Source organism: Botrytis byssoidea, assembly GCF_014898295.1.
Source record: "Botrytis byssoidea strain MUCL 94 chromosome Unknown BBYS_011, whole genome shotgun sequence".
Lineage (NCBI taxonomy): Eukaryota > Fungi > Ascomycota > Leotiomycetes > Helotiales > Sclerotiniaceae > Botrytis > Botrytis byssoidea.
In genome coordinates this window covers 243,395-267,135 of record NW_024065852.1, presented here as the reverse complement: position 1 = coordinate 267,135, position 23,741 = coordinate 243,395, and the positions used below count along the sequence as shown (strand labels likewise).

The 23,741-nt window shown below is 42.7% G+C and overlaps 8 protein-coding genes across 8 annotated transcripts; 5 read left to right on the top strand and 3 right to left on the bottom strand.

The window, feature by feature from the left end:
• Positions 1 to 582: 582 nt before the first annotated feature.
• Positions 583 to 3,187, bottom strand: EAE97_006105 (uncharacterized protein; the record flags this gene model as incomplete). Its single annotated transcript, XM_038876618.1, has 5 exons — positions 583 to 2,147; positions 2,200 to 2,675; positions 2,817 to 2,934; positions 2,989 to 3,053; positions 3,177 to 3,187. 5 exons carry the CDS (start codon positions 3,185 to 3,187, stop codon positions 583 to 585), a joined length of 2,235 nt encoding a protein of 744 aa, XP_038732325.1.
• Positions 3,188 to 4,564: 1,377 nt separating this feature from the next.
• EAE97_006104 (uncharacterized protein) lies at positions 4,565 to 6,045 on the bottom strand (the record flags this gene model as incomplete). The annotated part of the gene is made up of 2 exons (XM_038876617.1): positions 4,565 to 5,925; positions 5,997 to 6,045. 2 exons carry the CDS (start codon positions 6,043 to 6,045, stop codon positions 4,565 to 4,567), a joined length of 1,410 nt encoding a protein of 469 aa, XP_038732324.1.
• A 1,727-nt stretch (positions 6,046 to 7,772) lies between these two features.
• On the bottom strand, positions 7,773 to 8,393 carry EAE97_006103 (uncharacterized protein; the record flags this gene model as incomplete). Its single annotated transcript, XM_038876616.1, has 1 exon — positions 7,773 to 8,393. The coding sequence occupies one exon, from the start codon at positions 8,391 to 8,393 to the stop codon at positions 7,773 to 7,775; it is 621 nt and encodes a 206-aa protein (XP_038732323.1).
• A 1,045-nt stretch (positions 8,394 to 9,438) lies between these two features.
• EAE97_006102 (uncharacterized protein) lies at positions 9,439 to 11,673 on the top strand (the record flags this gene model as incomplete). The annotated part of the gene is made up of 4 exons (XM_038876615.1): positions 9,439 to 9,475; positions 9,543 to 10,166; positions 10,244 to 10,323; positions 10,369 to 11,673. The coding sequence occupies 4 exons, from the start codon at positions 9,439 to 9,441 to the stop codon at positions 11,671 to 11,673; spliced, it is 2,046 nt and encodes a 681-aa protein (XP_038732322.1).
• A 2,806-nt stretch (positions 11,674 to 14,479) lies between these two features.
• EAE97_006101 (uncharacterized protein) lies at positions 14,480 to 17,368 on the top strand (the record flags this gene model as incomplete). Its single annotated transcript, XM_038876614.1, has 1 exon — positions 14,480 to 17,368. One exon carries the CDS (start codon positions 14,480 to 14,482, stop codon positions 17,366 to 17,368), a length of 2,889 nt encoding a protein of 962 aa, XP_038732321.1.
• Positions 17,369 to 18,017: 649 nt separating this feature from the next.
• On the top strand, positions 18,018 to 19,265 carry EAE97_006100 (uncharacterized protein; the record flags this gene model as incomplete). Its single annotated transcript, XM_038876613.1, has 1 exon — positions 18,018 to 19,265. One exon carries the CDS (start codon positions 18,018 to 18,020, stop codon positions 19,263 to 19,265), a length of 1,248 nt encoding a protein of 415 aa, XP_038732320.1.
• Positions 19,266 to 20,354: 1,089 nt separating this feature from the next.
• Positions 20,355 to 21,089, top strand: EAE97_006099 (uncharacterized protein; the record flags this gene model as incomplete). The annotated part of the gene is made up of 1 exon (XM_038876612.1): positions 20,355 to 21,089. The coding sequence occupies one exon, from the start codon at positions 20,355 to 20,357 to the stop codon at positions 21,087 to 21,089; it is 735 nt and encodes a 244-aa protein (XP_038732319.1).
• Positions 21,090 to 21,661: 572 nt separating this feature from the next.
• Positions 21,662 to 23,131, top strand: EAE97_006098 (uncharacterized protein; the record flags this gene model as incomplete). The annotated part of the gene is made up of 1 exon (XM_038876611.1): positions 21,662 to 23,131. One exon carries the CDS (start codon positions 21,662 to 21,664, stop codon positions 23,129 to 23,131), a length of 1,470 nt encoding a protein of 489 aa, XP_038732318.1.
• Between the last annotated feature and the right edge of the window lie 610 nt (positions 23,132 to 23,741).

Below are 23,741 nucleotides of genomic sequence, written 5' to 3'. Positions count from 1 at the left end.
TCGAATTCGCTCTGCTGCTGAAGAAGCGATGGTTAGATTGTTCGTGAAGGGGATTGCTTCATTGATGAAAAGAAGTTTTTCTTGAGCGTTTCGAAATTTTTCTCAATGGATCCTTAAGATCATAAACAGTTTTCACTCATCAAAGCCTCACATTTTCTCGAACGATTATAAGAAACTTGTTTGGATTGGTCCCCAAGATCAACAGACCTCACTGCAGGTACCAGACTTAAGGCACCATTTGGTCCTAATACTTTCTCGATTTCCTTCCTTGCCGATATCACTTAAAGGGATGTCGACCGATGATATGGCAGACTGACATACTAGCTAGTAAGCATAGGAGTCAAGACTTTTGTTTCATGATGAATGTAGCTGAAGTAACTATCGTTGTCGAAAGAAAAAGAAGAATGTGGAGAAGTGGATAAAAGAAAAACTTTGGCAAGCGCAAGGGAAGAACGAATTCCTGAGGGCAAAGTGGGGTGAAGGTGGACTCTGAAGTAGGACGGCTCGTGAGATTCGGAAAAGACCACTGCCATGACTGGACAAAGCTCGAGCATATCGCCATTCCGAATTTAAGCATAGAACTCAATTGCGATCTATGTTCTTTTCCATACAATTGATAAACCTCTTATCCCGCCCCAATCCAATTTCATATGCGGCGTTTGAGTGTTCGGCGACTGGAGTAAACTTTATTGATTTGACGACAGACTCGATCTCTTTCCTGCCACAAAACTTTAAGGGGTATTTCCAGCAATTGACAACCTGGTCATCCCACCACTCCAAGAACCCTTCGCGCCATTCCTGACCGTGTTTGGAAAAATTGCTCTCTAAAAACTGCTTTACATCGGCAACAATCAGGGTTGAAAGTATATCACCCGATGCTGAGCTAGCGGGACTACGCTCAGCCGATAAAAAAGCATAGCGGGTAAGGGACCGAGTATCAGTTCTTGCCTTTTCTTTCTCTATGAGCTTGTAGGATTCTTCTTCAGCAATCATGACAAAAGTCCACTCATTCGGAATAATCTCTCTAGTGATTTGAAAGATTCCATTTTTCTTTGAAATGCCAACGCCCATGTCGTCGCTAAAAAGACCTGCGCAGAGTGGTAAAACCTTGTATCCTGGGCCGTCATTTGGTTCCATAGCGAGGATCATCGCCAGAGTCATTCTCAACTCTGAGAGCCATATGTGTCTCTTGCGGAAAGAAATTGCAATAAAGCGGGCTAAGCTCTGCAAAAGTAGTGAAGGGCGTCGGTTCGCTTCTTTGAACGACATAGCATGATACCCAGGATCACTAATCCCCGAGTGTGTTGATGGTCTCTGAAATAAATTAATTATATCAAGGCCCCCTTCACTATCACGTATGCTATTCTTGTCAGTCTTACCACAGGTAATGTATATCATCTGTTCAATTACAGGCGAGATATAACTCAAACCGCAAAACGGTGGCATTCCGTTTTCGAGAAGATGGCAAAATCTGCTCATATCATTCATGAAGCTTTGGGGTTCTTTACTGATATCGATAGTTCGACTTGCTTCTTCGTTCTCAGGGCCGAGCTTTGGACGGCGCGCTCGAATGGGCCCACTATTGTAATTACGAGAGCTTCGATCGTTGTAGAATTTTTCGCGATACGCGAATGGCAGTGCATACAGGTCTGTGTCGAAAAATTCCCTCAATGATTGGCCTCTAAGTATCTTTATCTTTGTCGCAAGTGGAATCTGAGGGGTATCCAGTAAATACAAAGATTGAAGACGCGGAAAGTCATCAATAAGCTTGACTAGAGAGGCATCATTTATCTTTTGATTGCCACAAAGACTTAAGATCTTCAACACTCCAGCTTTCCTGGGCTGTTCCAGTACCTCTATTATATGATCAGGCGAGAGATCAAACGGACCCAAGTCAATGCTTTTCTCACTTTCTAGTAGTTGACTGAAAATATATCGTGCAGCAGCGGAACTTGTAAGAATCGTCGGTGTCGAGAATATGGCTGATTTCAAGGCAGGTCGAAAATCAGACAGGAGCGTCGCACGTTCAAATTTGGCAGGAAGCTCCTTGATTGGACAGTTGAAAACCTCCTTCAAGAACTTCTCCATGCAAGCTTTGCGTAGTGTCAATGGCGGAGAAAAAACTGGCAAGGCGACGTTAATTGGCTCTGATATGAATTAGAACTTTACAAAGATTGCGGGTAGTATGGAATGACAGACCTTGACCAGAATCCGATAGTGGTACAATCTCTGCACCAACACGTAATTTCCATGTATTCCTTGGCCAGACGCTGTTTAGTGCACCAGTGTCAATAAGATCTAGCTTGCTCAAATGATGAATCCACTCTTTCCAAGCCTCTTTAAACTGCTCCTGTTCGTGGCCGTAGGACTTCAAATACTCAGTAGCACTCAGAGGAACCATACTTGGAACACCAAAATCATTAACTATTTCCCATGCTCTACGGTTCGATTTGCAATGAATATTGACGAAACAATAGCGGATTTTGTCGATGTCTGTTATATCCAAAACGGTGATCCTTTCATTATTGTCGGCTTTATCAAATTCCTGATTGAAAGTTTGCGGGTGACAAGAGGAAGTCGAATAACCATCCTCCTCCTTGAACGAATACCCCATGAACAGACACGTCAACGTAAAAGGAAATGGGTTGGTTTCTTTCCGTATACACCAATCGGATCTGTTGGGCGGCGGGAAAGACAGGATGTCAGTCAGTACTTGCGAAGGTAAATGCTTGGGGAGAATGGATATGAAAGGGTCAGAGATAACAAGATAAAATCTGGCACAAGGTCAGTGTGCGAATAGGGAATTGATTACGAACTCTCGGAGACGTGTAGCCCAACGCTTTTCATGCTCAAAGCCGATTCTGTTCTCAGGGCTCTGAAACAAGTGTACCGCGTTGGAAAGCAGTTCGATAGCATCTGGTCCGAACACGTATTCTATTACAAAGTAAGCTTTCAACGAAAAGTAAATGATGATGGGAAATTTATTACGATGATGAACTGTTGCAAGCGTTCGATATCGGCTTCCGATTTTGGAAATCACATAGACTTGGTGTCTTTCCAATAGCTGTCAGTCACTGTTTCAATGGGAGAGAAAGGTTAAGAGACGAAAGGAAATCGATATTCTGAAAATGATATGCTTTTCAGTAAAGCATGAAATAAATGTAATATGCACTCACCTATTACCCATGGTTTGGGATGGAAGCGATGATGGTTAAAAACTACTTTTTTTTAATGTTTAGTTGAGGTGTTAGAAAGAAGGCGACGCGTGGGATCATTTACACGCCTCAAAAGGCAGCACGAAGAAACGTGACATGCTAGTGGTGGACGAAAGGTTGTCTTACCTCAACACACCATTCGCAGGACTAACCCCGCACTATCCTACGGTCAGCATATCACGATCCCAAGGACCCAAGGACCATAATATAAAGATTTTTCGATACCAGCATACCTCTAAAAGTCCAAACACGCACTAAAAAGATTGTGTGATTCCACACATCGGTTTTGTTTGTTTCCTTCGCATGTGCACGTGATCGTGATAGTGTTAATATGGAGGGCTGGCTATGTTGTGATCTTCAGAGCGATTTGGGGTACACAATACGGACTACCGTACATCAAACGAGACGGATCAAGTCCAATTTCGAATATTTGATGTCAGTATGTGGTTACATAATGAGTTAGATAAATGTCTAGTTGTGAAAACATGAAATTGAACGAAATCATTGGACCAAGCGAGCTGAATGAAGGAGAAAGGAACATAAGCTGTGATCTCTTGCCTCTTGACCTCGAGGGAAATAGATGCACACCCGAATATCTAAGAAACAAGTACTTCCCAAGCAGTTTTCAAACACTGACGATTATTTCGATTTCGAATTTGAGCCATTAAGCATGAAGTCCTCTCTTTTCCACGATGAATGTAAGATTATATACAACTCGATGCTATGTTTTGCATTGAATATTCCCGCTAACAAAGAGTTGAGATCTCTCCATCTTCTCTTTGTGCGTTCTAGCGAATCTGTGGTGAAGATTGAAAGAGAGTCGTATGGGAGGTACTACTTCCGTTAGTCATGGTGGCCGGTGACCATCCCATTATCTCATTGCAACCAGAAGGATCTCAGAGCGATTCTGTACTAACAATGTCGATTTGAGAACAAGAATTTCAGCATAAAAGAATGACTCCCGTTTGAAGCCTTCCTGTCATTAGCTTCAACAATGTTAAATTCTATCACGGACACAAAATCCCAGCATTACCGCAGCTAATTTATAATGTTGTCATAATTCTTTATATTGCTTACTAACTGAGTAGCTCTTCTGTGTAGAGTGGGGCACTCTTGGCTATTGAGAGTGACTGCACCCCGAAACATTCATGTTAGATGAATGCCACATTCCCGTCCATGGTCTGAAGTCTCCCCATATGTATTCTCTCTCTCTAACTTTACGAGCTTGTACCACTACCTCCCTAAAGTCATTTCATTAGGCCCAGAAAACAATCTTCTGTCGAAGTTGAACCGTGATACAGAGCTTTCAACATTGAAAAGCAAGCTGTACGAGTTTCCCCAATCACAGCCTAAGTCTCCTGCTCAAGAACTTTCAACATTACCCTACCGTTGTCATCTTTAATCCTAAATAAAAGTTTGGCCTCTTTTGCAATTACTTCTACTTCCGCCTCGCTGCATCTCTGCAAATCCAGAGGGGCAGTACCTCTCTTCCAGAAATCTCGTGCTCTTTCTGTAATCCTGTCGTCTTCCTCGCCTGTAACAGCCTGTTGAAGAAACTGATCAATGTCATTCACGACTAATTGCGGCTCATAGTTCTCGACAAATGCGACATAACTTGTACGTTCCTGACCGGCGCTCGCCTCGGCATGTGTACCGTCTTCTTTCGCCTTGGTAAATGCGTATTTATGACGGAAAGAATGCTTGACTGCTTCTGGGAACTGCTTGTACGGCTGGGAAATAACCACTAGATTCCATTTACCTAGAGGAGTTGCCCTGGGCTCCTGTCGGGCAGAGTTTACCCAAGTATCGCCCTTCTTCTCATCTCTTGTCAAGTTGAACTCGGACAGATTATTAGCTATTGGTGCAATTTTCATCTCGTCGTCCATCTCCGATATTGCCATAGTCTTCGCCAGAATCCGCGTGCCATGTGCTACATGTCTCCGATTCGTATCTGGATTAGAGAGTACTCGAAGGAAATTGGCAAATCCATTGATGAGAAACGGAAGTTTGAGGTTGACCTCTCGGAGACTTGGAGCATACACACCTTCCTTAAATGGCCAGGAAACAGTTTCGCTCCTGGAACTCAAGCCCGATATATTTTCATCAGATGATAGTACGTAAATGACTTGAGAAACCAGAAAGTGTGGTGGGTCAATATGGTTGTAGCCAAGACCACCCGTGGCTGGCTTGAAAGCCATGGAATATAACTCCGAATCATGTAAGCCCGATACCTTTGTTCCCTGGAAAACCTGCATCTTTTTCCAAAGTGGTATCCCAGAAGTGTCCAGCAGGTAGATATCTTCGAGATTTGGCAACGCAGCGAGAATCGTTTCAAGGGCATCCGGGCTGATTAAGTTATTGGCGCACAGACTCAACGCAGTGAAATTTCCTCGGTTTGAAGAGCCCATTGCTCTTTTCAAGATATGAAAAATATGACCTGAGCTCAGATTATATGGGTGGCCAAGGTCTATAACAGACTGAGTTTTCAAAGCCTCGCCCAATAACTCTCTCGAATTATAGTACCTCGATAACCTTAAAGGCTTCTCACGGCTCTTAGAGATTGTTTTCAAGAAGAAGTTGGGCATCACTGATGCTCCGTCTAGTAGTAGTCGGAAGTTCGCGGGTGTTTGTAGGTGCAACTCGTTAAATAATTTCGTTTCGGCTAGGATCTGTAGAGAAAGCGCTCCAGTGACAGATTGTGTTTGGTTGACTGAAAACATGATCAGTCAAATTATTGAGCCCGGACTGCTTGATGAAGTTCAGTGGAAAGAGAATACAAACCTTGGGGATGATTCGACAAGAGATCATAAGTATCTCCAACGAGCACCATTCAAATTTCATGAGGCCAAGCATCTCTGAGTGTATAGGCATCAATGACTCTAAATTGGTCAAGATAACTATCATAATTCTGATAAGGTGACATGATTCGTCTTCTTTTACTGGCATGGTGTCCTCCATCAAAAAAGATATTTGCCGACAAAGGCGTCATACGCGGCGCATGCAACTGATCGAGAGACTTCCATTTGAATGAATCCACGTGGAAGAAGCAATAACCAATATCCTTGAGGTTTGTGATGTCAAAGACAAGATAAGGTTGATCTATCCAACTCGGGATCAAATTTTTTCATTGAAATCGTGTTATTTACGGCCTCGTAACCAGTGGAAGGTATGAATGTGAAGCCGACAGCGAGACAAGTTTGAATGAAAGGAAACATAGTCTCACGCCGATGGTTGATTGTAAGATTATCTCTGGATCCAATGCGTGTCGCAGATCCAAGTTCGTGCTGGATCGGGATTCTGTTTGTCGATGATGAATATATCTTGATGATATTGGCGCAAAGTTTGAATAAGACGTCGTGGATGAGACCTATATGGTAGGATCTGAATTAGTATTTAATCTCATGACCAAAAATCAGGTTTGGGTATTGAAGAAAAGAGATGGATATTAATGAAGATGGAAGTTACTCACCATCGCGGTTTTGAATGCTGGCTAGCTGGAGGTAGCCCAGACTAGTCCTAGCAATTACTACAACGTTCATGTTGAATGCTTACTCCGGTCCCTTGGAAAATCTGGAAGGCTTTGATATTTTTATGGTTGTGGTTGTGGAAGTAGAAGGTGGAGTGGGGAAAAATTCACAGGTACTCGAGTTATAAATAGAGAAAGCTCAAGCCACAATTGGCTCTTCGGATAGTCTTGACGGTGACCGTCTTAATTTTCCTGTTCTTGAGTTCTTGTTTTAGACCTAGTACAGATATGGCTGGGAGGTTAAAGAATGTTCTTGTTGTTGTAATGGAGTCACAAAAGGTTGGAGAAAGTTAGCCGAATTTCATGTCAGGGGCAACTAAAGTGTTTGGACTTACGTAGTTGCATGCAAACAACATGGTTTACTGGCAATTAGATTTAATTGATTATAAAGACTTCCTGTATGAATTACACACAGAAATGATACAAGGAAATGTATCTTAAGAAGATTTTAACATCAAGTTTTAGATTTGATAAATATTGATTAGGTGACAGTGAGCATCTAACTTAGTTACATTAGTATAGGTTTTAGCCACATGAACGTGATTTCAGATGATCTTGTACTGAAACAAAATCTGAATCTATGAAAGGGTTCCTGTTCAATAAGATTCAAAAGAAGATGGCAACTCATGTCTGAGGAACCTCCTTATGCCACCAACCTCCATGCAGGCTACCCAAAGTGCAGTGATTTTTTTATTTTTCTTCATATTAGTATTTAGTCACATTGTTCATCTTCATTTTGGTGTCTGTATCATAATGGCATAAAGGTTGCATTGTATCGGTCATTTTTTTTAGTAAAAGAAATATCTATTTTTATATTTATTGTTGTTTTTGTTGCGTGATTGAAAGGTCAAGAACTTGATACAAAGAAAAAATTCTACTTATCTGTTCATAAAAAACTAGAACGAGAGCCAACAAAGGAAACACCAGCTAACCTGTGCGAGAACAAGCCTCCAGGTCGTTGTCGCCCGTGAGTATGTATGAGATGGTTTGTAGGAGAGAGAGAGAGGATTCTCTCCATCGTTCCTCTCCACCTAACAACAGCGTCTCCTACGATTCCTCTTACCTTTACGATCTTCCGCATCCAGCGTCGCCGCCAATTCATCAGCATGAACTTGGTTGTTGTCGATTTTCCAAACGAGAGCGATGGTTCTCTCAACCAATTCCCAGTACTCGACCTCGAAGATTTCGATGTATTTCTGCTGGAATTCTATGTCATTCACTAATTCGAGGTAACTTGCAAGGAGCTCTTGAAAACAATCGCAGCAGACGCATAAATCAGATGAATCAGGAGGGGCAACGCTCAGATAATCAGTGCACAACCAGTTTCGACGTTTCGGTGCCGAGAATTTAATGGATGAGCCGATGAATTCGTTGAGTGACCTCGCGTAGATTCGATTTACCCTCACGTACTCTCGTGTCAAATTTGCGTATTCCTCGTCTATTTTGAGTTGCACCTCGTGGAGAGGCTCCATAAAATCCAGAAAGGACATGTAACGGTCTGAGTGGTCGCAGCTTTCGAAACAATGTAGGTGGTCAGAAGGATTGTAATCGATCTGTGTTGGATCATTGTAGTCTCCCTGTTGCTCCTCTTCGTCATAATAGGGATCTTCAAATGAATATTCAGGAAAGCATGACATAGTTGTTCGCTCCATATTAGTGGTCTCTATCTTGATCTTCTGTACTAGCTGAATTCTTTCTGTAGAGAAGATCTAAGTTGAGATTGTTAATGCTTATGTAGGTGTTAGAAAGCTAGAGGTGAATGAACTGGATTATAATTAATGTGTGAATCATTTCTTGAATAAATAGCCTGAAATTGGAAATGTTCAGGAATTGTTACTTGAATGTTGTGCAGCTGAACTTTGAAGTTTAGTAGTATCTAGTTCCCACACTGCAAATTGTTCCAACATCTCTGTACGTATCAGCTGGACTGTTATGGTGTTGTTTTCTTCACCACAATCCTATTGTACTTTGAACCTACGATTCTTTGAAGTAACTTGATTGAATTTGTTAGTTACCTCGAGCTTTAGAATGGCTCTTCTTTGTGAAAACAGCCAGGAAGAATCGAAGCTTAGAACTTCAAAATTCGGTGAAAAAAAAATCGACTCGGATTTATCAAGCGCCGAAATATTGCTAAATTTCTTGACTTCTATGTTTGCCCTGATGAATATCGAAAGGAATACCAATTGTACCTAATATCCAACCCTCTTCGTATCGCGGTAAACCCCAACAACGATAGCCGAGATGTGTATGCTCTATGCCACTCGGCCGATGTGTAAACCCCTTGTCTTCCCGAAACAAGTGGCTTCGTGATGTCACACTTTCCCACCAAATCAGAATTTTGAAGACAATTCCTTCGGATAATTGATCGCGGTAGGAAAAATTGATATTTCCCTTGCTTTTGTGGATTTTAGGCATCTCTAGGCACTGTGCATATGCGCTTCCGTATTATTGGCTAATGAGAAAGCTGGACCTCAACTGTTTGTAAAGCCACGAATTGAGGCGAATTGTCGTGATCAATATATAAAGCAACCTCTTCCCCTTTTCTTACTAAGTATTCTTCTTCACATGTACTTGTGTAGATCCCTTGCAATACACTTACTTACGTGCGATAATCATTGGATAAAGTTGTTCGAGAGAAGATAGAAAATTCGCTCAATATGGGGCAAAGACATCAACTATTCGTTATTGCCAAGGTAAATGGGCGGTAACGGTGGACCAGCAGCAATACACCACCGTGAGTTTCTCTCTTTGGTCAATTTTACCCTTTATATTCACCTACATACTAAAGAACAACTCGTCAGAATCGCTTTACGGCGTTACCGCCCTCGAAGCCTGCATAAACATCCTCAGAATCTTGCAATCTCCGGCCAACAGAATCGCGTTATCGCATGAACTTCGCCATGCAGCTCGCCTTAAAGAGGAAGATTGGTCGCGAAAAATTGGATTCGCAAAAGTTTCTGTGGCTGATATCCCATTTCCTTTCATTCTTACGTGTTTGGTTATCGGAGCTGGCCTCAGAGCAAAGGATAGTTATCATGCTCGAATCCACAATCTTCCTTTCAATCTATCGTTTGATGGGAGCGATAACAACGACGGAATTACGGTATTTGATGTCACTGAAGTGACGCAAGTGCGATATTGCTTCGTCAGTCTTGATTCATCTGATAGCGACGAAGAGGAAGGCGGGGCTCCTCCAAAGCCCCCTGCCATGACCCCACTTACTGGACCCCAATATCTTTGGGGATATTATAGAAAAGATGACCAATCGAATCAAGAAAGTTTTAAAAATCTGGTTAAAAACTTTCAAGCTTTGCCGCTGATTGATGGCAGAGCTTTGCATAGTGCATGGCCTGACAATTCGTGGAGGATAACGGTACAGGATGGTGGGGAGAGTAAATGGACCCGTGTTGAACAGGTCGTGGCAGGTAGGTCTAGGTTGAGACGTCTCCATCATTTGATAATCCGCGTCACTTGATGCTTTCGGCTGATCCTTTGATTACAGAGGGAGAAATTTCTGGGCAGAAAGAATCGAATTTTGTAGATTCTGAAATTTCCAGCCTTAGAGCATCCTCTCTTGTCAAGGTTCCAAACTCAGCAATTGCAAATTCACCTTCCTAACTTCCGCAGATTCTTGAAAGGGCATCGCTCCTTTCGGACTTCTATCTTGCCGCCAAGTCAAAGCTATATGCTGATCCTATTGATGTGTCGAATTCTTCGTCGGCACGTCGGACTTTGAGCAGTATTTTTAGAAAAGAAAATATAATTGACCTTGGTCCCTTCGAATTGACTACCGAGCAAATTCTAGAAGTATTGGAAGAAGCATCTCAAGATTCCATAGATGTTATTAGTTTGAACTTTTCTGGAAACCTCAACATCACCGAATCATTTCTCAAGGAAATCTTCATCAAGTTTCCTAGACTTGAAACATTGTATCTCTTAAACACCCCACAAATTTCTTTGGAGAAGAAGATAGGGCTACTAAGAGGAACTACAATTCAACTTTACGACACAGAGCTTCTTGCATTGCCATTTGTGAAGGAAGATGACGGGATGAGGCACGGCTTCAATAAATTTGAGCTAAGATTGATTCCGCTCTATGGTTACATCAAACCAGTCATCAACCAAATGATCATAATGGCATATTGTGATACAAAACTGGCTCCGCGCGACACAGATGGAGGCCTCAATATCGATTCCATGTTCGATAAAGGCATTTTATTAAACAATTTTGGTCGCGATCATGTTTGTATACCTTTTGGAGGAGTAAATCTCAAGCTGTCTGCGTTGATAGCCGGGATTGCTCAATACGTCCATTATGTGATGAAGCAACAGCCGTATCTCGATATTGCAGTGATGAATGCTCCAGCATCGAATATCGCAAAGCAATTAGCAATGCCTCATAGTTTTGAAGATAACGAGAATTCATTTGCAGTTAATACTATCTCTGACTATCTCTACCGTACGCCAAACGACAGTTGGTCTCTATCCCATATTGGAGGGTGGTGGAAGAAATATTCTAAAATTGTTCCAGGTGAATGGACTTTAGCTGTGATTGGGGAAACTGCTAGTTGGGACGGCCCAAGGGAGGAATGTGCAAAAGTGCGATACGCTTTTGTGAGCGCTGCTCCTCCAACAGATACTGAAGATTCGACTCTAGACTCATATGTTCCGAAATTCATCATCCGGGATTTTCGTGGATTCCTTGACAGTATTATCCCTGATACTTCAGATCAGCAACAGATCTTAGAAATCTGGAATAGAGCTGTAGAACCGACTACTCCAAGTTCAGCCTTAAAGTTGAGTGGAAGACAAGAGGTGGAGTCACTGATGCGTGCGCTTGTTTATCCGGTGAATGATACAGGAGAATTAGAGAATCCAGGGACTATATCGTCAAGATCAGCAAGTCGTGCATCGTCAATATCAATAGATTGAAGCCCGGCTTATATCATCAGTTTTTGGGGGAGGGGGAGGGACTAGATAAATCTCTTGAGCCGAGAAATGATCATTATGTATCGACGCTTGCTGGGTCCGTTTACCGATAAATTGTGCATTCGTTGTTTCGTCGTATATATTTCCTCTTTTTATCAACAGACCTTTCTGCGTATGAGGCCATCAAAACTGTATACCAATATTAGGAATTATAGCATTATCACACTTGGGTATATTGCACCGGTCATATGGATCCTCAAACAACAACTGAATTGGTAGAGGATCTCGATACACTCGAAAGAGCATTCTCTTCTAGCACCACCGAGTGAGAATGAAACTGAATGCACATTCAACATCTAGTTCCCTTTAATGAGAAAGAACATTCTGCCGTTAGCTGGTCCCAGGATATTGGTGTATCTATATAATAATAGACTGATTCATTTTGATTGATGTATGTAAAGTGCACCCAATTCCGTCCGGCCGCGTTTCAGTGGCCTGTCTAAAATGGTTAGAAACGTGTTCTGAAGTATTTCATGCTGGCTTTGATGATGCTGAGATTCTTAGGATCTCTCGAAGTATATGAAAATTAGAAACTTGTGAAACTTTTGGAGTCTGTGTTGCCGCCTGTCATCAAGAGAATGGGTAATTTTGATAGGACAACACCAGACTAGTGTCTGAGGACTGGCAGGCTGAGTCTATAAAACTGGACATAATCTGTTGGCCCGGTCAGATGAGAGGTCGGAACTCAAGAAGATGACAAATATTCCCGATTATAAAGAACAAGACTTAAGTGCGATACATGAGGTCTCAGAAGCATCTGACTACCACGTGAAAGCATTTGTGTTCCATGTATTCAAGTATCAGTCGAGCTTTCTGCCTATTCAGGGTTAGTCGTGCATGCATCAATATTACTTGGATGAACGCATAGCCGGGCATACAGGATACACCGCGTGGGAGTCTACAAGTACTCTACATTTTCAATGTGAAGTTAAAGCAACTCGAGAGATTAATGTCGTGAACCACAGAAATCAAATCATATAGGTGAGTATGAGTAGTACCATCTCTATTCGACGTAGCTCGATGCAAAGGTTTGGATTCTTCTGGTAATTGTGAATTTGTGGAAGCGTATTGAAGCAAAGTGGTTGACAATCGATGGAACAAGGAGTGCAGAATGTTGGAGTATGATTTCCTTCTGAGAGAATATATAGTTACCCATCCACATGAGATGGTGCTTGACTAGAGAGATTCGGGGTAGATTGAAAATGGTATTCAGCAATCGGATGTAACCTTGTCGAAAAACCTGGTTGCTAAAATATGCAACATTCCCGATAGATGGTATCAACGAGACCGGTTTGAGTGAGACTGTATAGATGGGTTGTGGATGAATGAGTCGGAGGAAGAGATTTTGGTTCAAGTGGTGTAGGTAGTTCATTTGGCAGCAGCACGAACGAGAATTGATTGACCAAGCTCGCCAAGACAACGGACAGAGAAAGCACGGACCACGGTAATAGCACGTGACAGGAGCTTACACTTGGTTTGTGGAAACTCTCAGGTGTTCAAGATCTCTCATTCATTCGACTGTCAATGACACCCCAAGCATCTTTCGAAAACAGAGGATCAAAGATACAGTAATGATGCAATATTCAGACGCCGATATATATATATATATATGTATACAAAGCATATGAATCTTCACCCGAGACTGCTTAGCTGGCAATTTGTTAATGCAGGTACCTCGATATTGATCATACCGCCAGCAGATATGAGCTCATACACTGTACCTATATTTGTGCTTCACACAATCAGGTTAGCATGACTGGTTGGCAATATTCATCGGCGGATATCTCTACTTACAGAAAGTCAAAGTATACCTATATAGGGAGCCCACCCGTCACCTATTTCTGTCCTCATTTCTACATGGGTACTTCACGAATCAATTGTATAAATCAGAACATCACATCCAGTCGTGCGAAGTTGAACCACGATCAAGTCAAACCCAGTCTAACTCGTGGTGCATTGAAATCCATCCCCATAGGTCAGTCTTTTAACCATTTCTATTTTTACGCGCCCAACTTGTGGTGTTCCCATGAATCAGCAAGGTTCTGCAGTCGATGAGCACTTTCATTGGTAGATGTTGTATGCAAGCGCTAACGGAAAACCTACCTCCTCAATTAATTGTTGCGCGCGCAATTTGCTAGAAAAATTGATTTTCTTCCCATTTCAGTCCCTACTTGCCAACGATTCGCTGCTGAGCCGTCATTGCCATGCATTGTGGTTGAACAGCCACATGTTCTATTGGCTATACGGTCGTGAACCGACGTTGTAGTATCTTAGTCAATCTCAATTTTTTATCCTCATTTTGGATGAATCTCTTGACTAGTGGAGATCACATTGGTCTTGACGCTTGGAGAAGCTTGTGAGTCCCTTTTGGTCGGTTCTTCAATAAAAATAGTTTTCCATTGGTGCCACACCTGCTTGCTCCCCTGGTCGACTTTTGACGCTATCCCGTGACGATTGTACAGGCAATACAGGTATCGTCAGTATAAACCCTTGAGTGGCCCAGTTACCAAACACAAGTTCTTCTCGTCTCATTCTTTTTTTGTAGTGTAGGAGGTGCATTTTTCTTGTTGTTAATTCCTCTCTTTTTTTCCTGGTATTGTTACAAAGTCTTCGTTGATCGAAGCATACTATCTTTTAATATCTCATTTTCCTTGCCTCACGGGACGCAGCGCGTTTTCGAAAATTAATTCACGATACCCAGTCGACAAGGAACGTAAAACAAAAAGGTCACGTTTTCTAGGTCTACGAAATGGCAACTCTAGATTATTTACCTGCCACAACATACCGGCCGCCAACTTCGCCTGTGCAGGCACAGGCAAGAAGACGGCCACTTAATACAATAATGGAAGATGAAGAAGAATCTGTAAGGGGTTCAAAACACATGGAAATGCGAGGTCGAGATAGATCCCCCTTGAAGGCAGACTTCCTTTCTCCCCTCAGCGACCACTTCCCAACGCCTCGAGCCAATCAATTCATGCAACAATATCGTCCAGCTTCACCATCCTGTTCAGACTCGAGCAAAGACTCTTCTTCCGCTCCTTCATCAGCACCATGGACAAGGACAAGTTTTACAACCGATGCTACAGACTTCGATGATCTCTATGATGCTTCATCCGACGACGATAATCAAAGGAGCAGCACTATGAGGCAAAGAACTAGCGTTGGGCAGTTTTTAAGGTCAAACGGGTCGAACAGATCATCTATGGGCTCTACTCGGAGCAGAAACTCCCTAAGCTCATTGCCTTCACTTGTGATTCCGTCAAGTGAAGATCCATGGGCGGAAGTTACCGCTTTCAAACGACAACTAGCCTCTCCAGTACCACCAACACCACCTCCGAGAGTAGCAATGTCTCCCGCTGTTCTCACGTTCCTCAAGAATCAAGAAAATCTATCAATTCCATCATCATCGACTCCACCTTCGTTGGATGGAAGCATGGATTCAGAGCAGATGGCCCAAATATCTGCTCCACCAACTCCAGATGTCGGTTATGATAGTGAAGAAGATGGTCCTCGGGCTAGCTGGGGTGTTCAATTGCAACCTGCTGCTATGGCCACGTTAGAGGCGATCTCGGGACCTTCAAATGACTACTTTGATGAACAGCAGCCGGAACAAGTCATTGATTTGAGTACCGCACCGCAAGAAACTATACCTGGCCAAGAGATGCAGCAAAGCTTGCCACCGTTGAATACAAACATCCATCGCGCTAACTCGCTAGTCCTTACTCCAAGTCAACAGCGAGCTATGGAGAGTTTAACAAATCTGGAGATCCCATCTCCTGGTGGCTTCTTTGCATCTTTGGGCCATGGCGCAAGACATACCTGGCACCTTGTGCCTATTACGCCAGACGAACCTCTTCCGCCTTCGTCAACTACCGCCGAAAACTTTTACAACACTCCGTGGGCACCTCATCCAGTTGAGCGAATCATCGAACTTCCAGAGCCTGCTGATACAGATGGGCCACCGACTGCTAAATTTATTCGGCCGGAGATCCGCCATGACAATTCTGATGAAACAATTGTCCCTGTCAGCTCTCCACCACCGAACAAAACTCATTTTGATGAAGAAATTGTAGCTGACGAGATCTTAACGGATTACGCACCTGGATATATCAACAAGCTTGAGGATACTGCAAATGCCAATGTTGACCGGACAGCATTATGGCTTGCAGCTCAGCATGACTACCTCTCGGAACTGATCAATCCTACAGAGGCTCGTGATGATGAAGTTGCTTTGTTGAAGCGAGCTGCCAGTGTAAGACTTTCAGTAGCAGAAATGAATATCTCACCAATTGAGCCTGAGCAACTGCCTTTGCAGCGGAAAAAGATCGTTCGATTTTCTACAGACCCAATCAATCATGATGTTTCTACTCCAGAAGCCGCTACTGCTACGCTTGCCGCACTAGCTGGACATGCCTGTCCGTTACCCAAAGCCCTTCCTCAAGAATCGACATACCATCGTGCCTTCAAACGCTCAGTTCGTAAAACCCGTCGTCGTGATGTCTTCGTGCATCGGGTGCCCAGGTTTGAAGCTATGCAATCTCAACGCGTATCCTTTCCAGCAGCTCATCGTGCCAGTCTTCTCGGTAAGTACCAATTGAGCGTTCTTCCAATGTCCCCAAAGCGTCGCATGTCTTCCAACGTGGCTCGTGGCGATGATACCCCATTTGAAGATCCCGAAAAGCTCCAGCATGACAAAGAAGCTGAAGCTCTTGAGCAAATGTCACCTGCAGCCTGGAACGTCACAGCAACTAAAATGCTTAACGGAGGTCGCTTAATCGCAGCTCCGGTTGCCAAGCGACTTGCAAGACTTTCCTCAATGGGTCCCACGATCAACGGTACCCCTCGAGACCGTGCTCGCATTCTCGATCTGGGGGGACAAGCCACATGTGATTGGGCATGGCATTGTGCTACTGAATATCCCAACTGCAAAGTCTACACTGTAACCACCAAGGCTCTTCGTCAACTCTCAAACTCCAACATTCGCGGTCCTAAGAATCTTCGCCAGGTAGCTGTAGAACGTCTCGTTAAGCTTCCATGGAAAGACAACCAATTCGATCTCGTCTCCGCTCGCGAAATCTACATGATTCTCAAGGAGCGCGGTGAGAACGGTGAAGACGAATGGGAAGCTTGTCTTAATGAATGCATGCGTATTCTTAAGCCAGGCGGATATCTCGACTTCTCCATTATGGATTCGGATATCGTCAACGCGGGCCCAATGGGCTTGGCCAAAAGCGTCGAGTTTGGATTCAATCTCAAGACCCTCGGTTACGACCCCTCTCCCACCAAACTCTGGCTTGGGCGTCTCAAACGGGCGGGCTTCGTAGGTATCAAGCGCGCGTGGGTATTTTTGCCCATGGGTGCAGATGCTGAGCATAGAGTAGATGTGGAGAGAAACAGTGTAGGTGATCCATTGGAAATGGAAGCGATGGTCAGCGGAAACACAGGAGATGCAGCTTGTGTTACTGGATTAGTCGGTGGCTGGGCTTGGGAAAAATGGTTGTTGAGATGTAGAGTTCAGACAGTGGGTGATGAGGGCACGTTGGAGGGTGTACAGAATCTCATTGAAGAGGGTAGAGCTTGTGGTGCTGGATGGAGAACTGTGAATGGATGGGCTAGAAAGCCAATGGGAAAGATGTAGGGTCAGCTACTTTTAGTGGGGGTGAACGTGCAAATTGGTTTCTTTAAATTGTTTTGGTTCGATCTGGTTATTTTGGTGACGGTGATGGGGCATGATGATGAGGATTATGATGGGATGAGCAAATGGCTGATTTCTTTTGTTGGTTCGTGAATGGTGGTTGGCTGGATGGTTGATGAGTGATGAGTGATGAGTCTGTTGGTAGTGGGGGTTGGTTGAAGAGGTATTTGGTGGAGGTTGTATATTATCTTTCTTCTGGCATAGCAATCCATGTGTTTTGAATCCACAGTATCATCTTATAATATGTTGAGTGTAGATTGCGCCTTTTCTCGTGTTTGTTCTCAATGCATAGGATATGAAGGTTCATGAAAAGAGGATCTTGACAATTGATTCGTCGTGGCAGTTTCTCCTTTGACAGATACTTTGAGGACAATGAAATTGTTACCTTTGTTATTCCTGAAGAAGAAAAATATGCATGGCATACATGGAACAGACTTTGAATAAAGCTCATTTTTCAACTATATTATACTTCTGGTTCGACTCATTTGTCACATTTCAGTACAGCTTCCCATCCTCATTCAATACTTCAAATATCTAGTTTTCAATCTAAATCTTCCATTACATATTCAAGACTCAGATTACAATCCTCAAGATGAAGTGGACACCAATTTTGATTGACTGGGAAACCAGTGATAGAAGTCAATTGGATTACACTCAAGACACCTTCCAGTCAGTAACCGCATCAGCAAACACAGAAGGTGTTTTTGCCGGAGAAGCCGGCCCTGGCACGAGTGCCGAAATAGATTCGGTAGAGAGGTTAGTGATTTTCGGCAAATTGATCTCTTCAGCTCATAAAGAGTGCGTGGAGATAGAAACTGACCTTAAACTAGTCCCAGAATACTCCAACTTTGAGCACTATTTAGCATATAAATACAAAGCTTCCACTTCTGGTAATCACTGCTATTGCCCTCGCTGTCTCGGGTATTTGGAAATGGCCCACTTTAACGTTGTCAAGACTCGGAATATATTGTATCGCAAGCTTGTTACTTTAGCCAAGAACAATTTGAAGTATCGCGAGAGATATTCAACACTGTACCACCAACTCACAGGCTTCAGTGTCAAATTTTCGGATATGACTTTTGATTTACCAATCATTGATAATTCTTGCTACGATTACCAGCGTCCTAGCCCTCTGGTAATGGGAATCTGCCACTTCCGTCGTTGTTATGAAAACCTGGAAGCTTGCCATGTCAAAATTGTTGAGGCTAAAGATACTTTACGTCAACAAATCAATACCATGACTGTCATGAATGAAGACTTACTTGATAAATGCGATCGGCTGTTTGCGATTATGCAAGAGAAGCTTTCGGCCAATTCAGAAGCATTCGATAAACAGTACAAATACGATCCTGAGGAGTCTTGCCCCTGTCATCACAACTGCAGCGACTGCAAAGAGATGATAGAAGGACAAATCGAGGTGCTCAGCCGAGAAAGATCCGAATACAATATTGAGTGCAGAAACACGATGAAAGAATACACAGAGCTCGATGAAAAATACAAGGCTCTAATTCTTCGGGCTACGAACTCTTCAAGATTCGAAATCTCTCGTGGTACGAACGATGATGTTTACGAGCAGTATGATGATTACGTTCATCTCAGAGTTGAACCAGATGAATATCTCGCGGAGGAATACGGAGACTTCCTTCCTCACTCAGACGAAAATTCGAATACACCTCGCGATCGTTGTGGTTCGTGTTCTTACTGTGCTCTCGAGCTGAAACTCATCAATTCTGCCAAAGTCATCCCCATTTTTCGTGCATTATTCGACTTCGATCAGGAATACAGCGATTTACTCGAGGAGTATTCAAATTTCCGGAATAGACTCATAGGAGATTGGTAGAAGCTGGTCTTCGCGCGTATGTTTGGTTTTCTTTCTAGTTTCCCTTTGTTGATATCTAGGAGTTGCGAGATCATGAATTAATTTACAATTTATAAAAAAAGTTAGATATTTGTATGAACTGCAACCTTGTGAAATAGAAATGACAATGATTGTATTGAGAAGAAGGTCGGCATATAATTTGAGGCCGCGAAAATACTAGCCATTCTGAGGTATCAGAGTTTATGTGGCTCTACATGCTTCTTCTGTGTGGCTTTAGGCCAGTGGTAGTGACCCCTTTATGCAGCTAACATATCATACAGGCGACTTGTATCTTCGTAGACATCGAATCAACGAGAAATTTGTTTTCTTCATGAGTCTGCTAAATGCATCGATAATTTGAATAGCCTACGATACACTGTAGAGTTGATCCCGAGTAGCAGTTGAGTGTATATGAAGACATTGGATAGATGATTATTTCAGGAGCACACCAAGCATTATCAGCGCGTACACAATTGACAGGTGTGGCGGAATTCTTCTGGCTGTTATTCTGCACGCTAATCTAGTAATTCTTGAGAGTCTGTCGATAGATCGGAGTAAAAAAAAAATTGTAGTTTGACAGAATATGAGAAAGAGTGTGAGGTCTCGGCTGCTGTGTCACTTGGAGTCAGAAATACAGGTCAGACAAAGGATTGTGATGGAGATAAAGAGTTGTGTCTCTCTAACAAAGAACTTGGACCTGCATTCTTCCATCCCGGGTACAACAACAAGGCAAAGCTCGAATAGTATGAAACAACATTGAATAGCTCATATGCTGGCTAGATAATAGAGAAATTTGTCTTATAAACTCAGCCGTGTGAATAGAATTTCTTTAGAGGGTGAGCCACAAAGGTCCAAGATAACAGAATCTAAACAATTGTAATTCTTAAACTATAAGATCAAGCAATATCTACCTTGTAAGCAACATTCCATCCTCATACTCGCCATTGATCGCCTATCACATTTCATAAGTACCAATAGCACCACTCTTCTTTAGACTTACAGCTTCGCAATCCAGTCTTAACAGAAATAATCCAGCGAATCGTTGAGGTTTAGACAATCAAACCCGTTAACATGGATCAAATTTTGATGATAATCGATAGAGACCTTGCTGAAGTAGTTGAGAGACTCGAGGAGATCACAGTGACTCCGGAGATTGATGGAATTATTGATCTTATTGATAAAACCATTGCAGACATCGTGGAAATAGCCTTCGAACGCGAAGGAGAAAATACACCAACCCAAGAGACATATCTGGATCTTGAGTCAAATGGGGGAGACATTTCGGATATCGTTGACAACTTGAGCATTGTCACTTCCGGTGCAGAGATCACACCAACTGCAGTATCTGAATCCAACGAAGACAAATTGGATCACGAATCCGATAGCAATTGTAGTCTACTTGACTGCTACGATAACCACCATGGACACAAGTATATGTTAGAACATCAATTTGAAATCGTCAAAGTTCAACATGCTCTCCATTCCGAACTCGTTGCGCTGGGTAGAGAAAACCAGAAACTTCGCGAGAAGTACGAAGCTTTGGTCCACCAAACTCCCGGCCTCTCACGACTTTCTCTTCCACCCAAGGTGAAGAAGGGATATCTTTTTGACAATTGGTCGCATTATAGTCCTGGGGGTAAAATCTGTGAATGCGAGTACTGTTTCAACGACCTCAAAGAAGAACACATCGATTCGCTTGAAATCAGAAGAAACACACAACAGGCACTCATAAACTCGAGAAAGGAACGTCGCGAATTACTCGAGGAGTATGATGCTTTCGAGAACTTCATCAGTAGAGACACATGAGACTCGAGACTCAACCCGAAAGCTGGTCCTCAAGCAGGTATGTTTGCACTTTCCTTTGTCGATGATTGTTCTTGACGTAATTGAAAAACACTAAAATACAATAAAAAATACATTTTCCTTGTAATTAAAATATGATATATACTATAAGAAACGTGAGAATAGAAATAACAGTGAAATAAAGCTTGTATGGGAAAGAGCTGGTGCGCTTATCTAGGGCATAATTCTGTCTCTCCTTCCAATAAAAGAGAATTCGATGTACACAAGCTACGTGTTTGGACAATATAAACATTTGAGCTTTCCGCCTGACCAACTTTCAAAAATATTACTCTCTACTAGAATTTTCCCTCGGAAAGATAAGCTCATTTTTCAAGCTCACGCAACGAAACACAAAGAACAACATGTTCTCTTAGAGCTAATAAGAAACCCAGAGACTATAGTCACGTGATTACGTTTAGGCGCTGCGCTTAGCATGATCTGCAGGACCAAGGCTAGGCTTATATATTCTCAAATAGGCTTATGTATTCTCAAACATCACAAGATCTTCTCTGTAATCTTGATGCATTACTTACAAGATGTCACTCCTCGATCTACCTACCGAAATCTTCGAAAAAATCGTAACGCTTGTATTGCCAGAAGGATTTGAGAGTCTGGCTTTGACCTGCCAAGAAACTCACTCATTATGCATACCATTCCTCGAATCTCACAATCAGTTTCGGTCACAATACCATAGACTAGCATTAGGACCATCGTCATCAATCAAGACATTGCTAGATCTCATCCTACGGATCGAATGCGAGCCTATAATTGCCCGTTATATTGTACACGCAGACTTTGGCATTGACAAATATCATTCTTATGTTCAGGATTTCTACCGTAGACATCATGGACCTCTGAAAAAGCTACTCGCTGCTTCTCATTATTTAAAGAAAGCAGGATTGGACTGGGAGGAGTATCATGATTTAATTAAAGCGGATCTGAGGCGGAATCGGTACTCTAACAACTACTCACAACATGTCACTGCTTTTGTCTTGACACTGCTCCCCAACGTCAAGACTCTCGTGTTATCTCCTTGGCAGCCGGTCGAAGCCTCCAAAGCACTTCTTGAGGCCATTGTTGCCGAAAACAAGCTATCGACGCTCCCATGTGAAGATCTTAGTCTCACTCAACTTACTCATATCAAGATATCAACCTACACTAGACTCAAATTTGACTGGTGGAATAACTTTCCATTGTTAGCACTGCCAAACATGCGGTCATGCCGGGGCCCCAACTTTGTAGCGAGAGGTGCCTTATCCGTTGCACTCCCTTCCAGACCCATATCGGATTTTCATTGTGGTCAGAGTCTCGAAACAGTCTATCTTAAAAACTGCTGTATCAGTGACGTAGCCATTGCCAATCTTCTCAAACATGCCCCCCATCTTAGGAGTTTTAAATATGCCCATTCGCCTGATAGGGAAAGCGATGATGAGGCCTGGAACATTTTCAAATTCATCGCAGCAATCGAAGGCGAGGCAGGAACTTACCTTGAGGAACTTTCTATCAAGATTTGCGCGTCAACTTCCACTGAGGATACCTCTCTCAAAGACAGACCAATAGTTTCAATCGCCCCGGGCAAGACATTCATGCGTGGCTTTAAGTGTCTCCGCAAGCTTGCATTGCCTTTGGAAATTGCGATCTGTGATCATGCCAATGCCGCATTTCAAACAACAAATTCAGCACGCATTTTAGCCAAACAAGGGCCCAGAAACTTTGAAATATTCATCAATGAGCTTCTACCTGCTCCTGTTTCATATCTATCGCTATCATTAAGCGGAATAGATTTAGATGCAAGAAATGATATCATGAAGGCCATTGGAAATCATTTTATTACAAAACAATCCCGGTTCCCTTCCACCAAAGAAATTCAACTCTTATTGCCAGGAGATAAAAGTTCAATCTACTTGTACAAAGAAGGTCATTCAGTGGCAGCTGGAGACGTCGAAAAGTTAGACGTCGTTCCAAACTCTGCATCACCTGGTTTCTCTCTTGTATATTTCCTTTAGTAGACGTCTTAGTTCCTTTATTACCGTCGCTGCTTTGCTTGAGGTCTCTACGGAGTACAGCGCGAAACACTGGTACCAATACGATCTCTAACAAATTGAGGCGAACATCAAGTGGATGATTTTCAGTTGCAGGACTGATAGTGTGACGAGGTTCCTCGGCATGTTTGAAGATATGATATGGGGCATCAAACAAGTCGTTTTTCCGGCGAAATGAGAAGATAGCTTGGTCGATACAAATCGCTCTCTTTATTGAAGATTGCTGAAAGTCACCTTCTGTATCTAAAGAATGAGGTTGATGACGAAGGAGCTCCTTTGCAAGAGAGTCGAGGATATTGCATTGTTCTTGGATGGTCGTTAAAATGGATTTTGTCTTGGTGGAGTGATGTTGAATATTGGTTAATGTGATTCTGGAAGTAATGAGTGGGAGCAGCAAATAGCTACTGGAGCAGAGATCATATTATCTACAGCACTATGTGGATAGAGAACTCTGTAATATATTCTCTTATTATTATTTACTGATTGTTTGGGATGGCAGATGCTCGATTTATGTTAAGCTGAACTATAGGTGTGTGGCTATAAAGCAAAGCCTATGAGGCAAAAACTATTCACA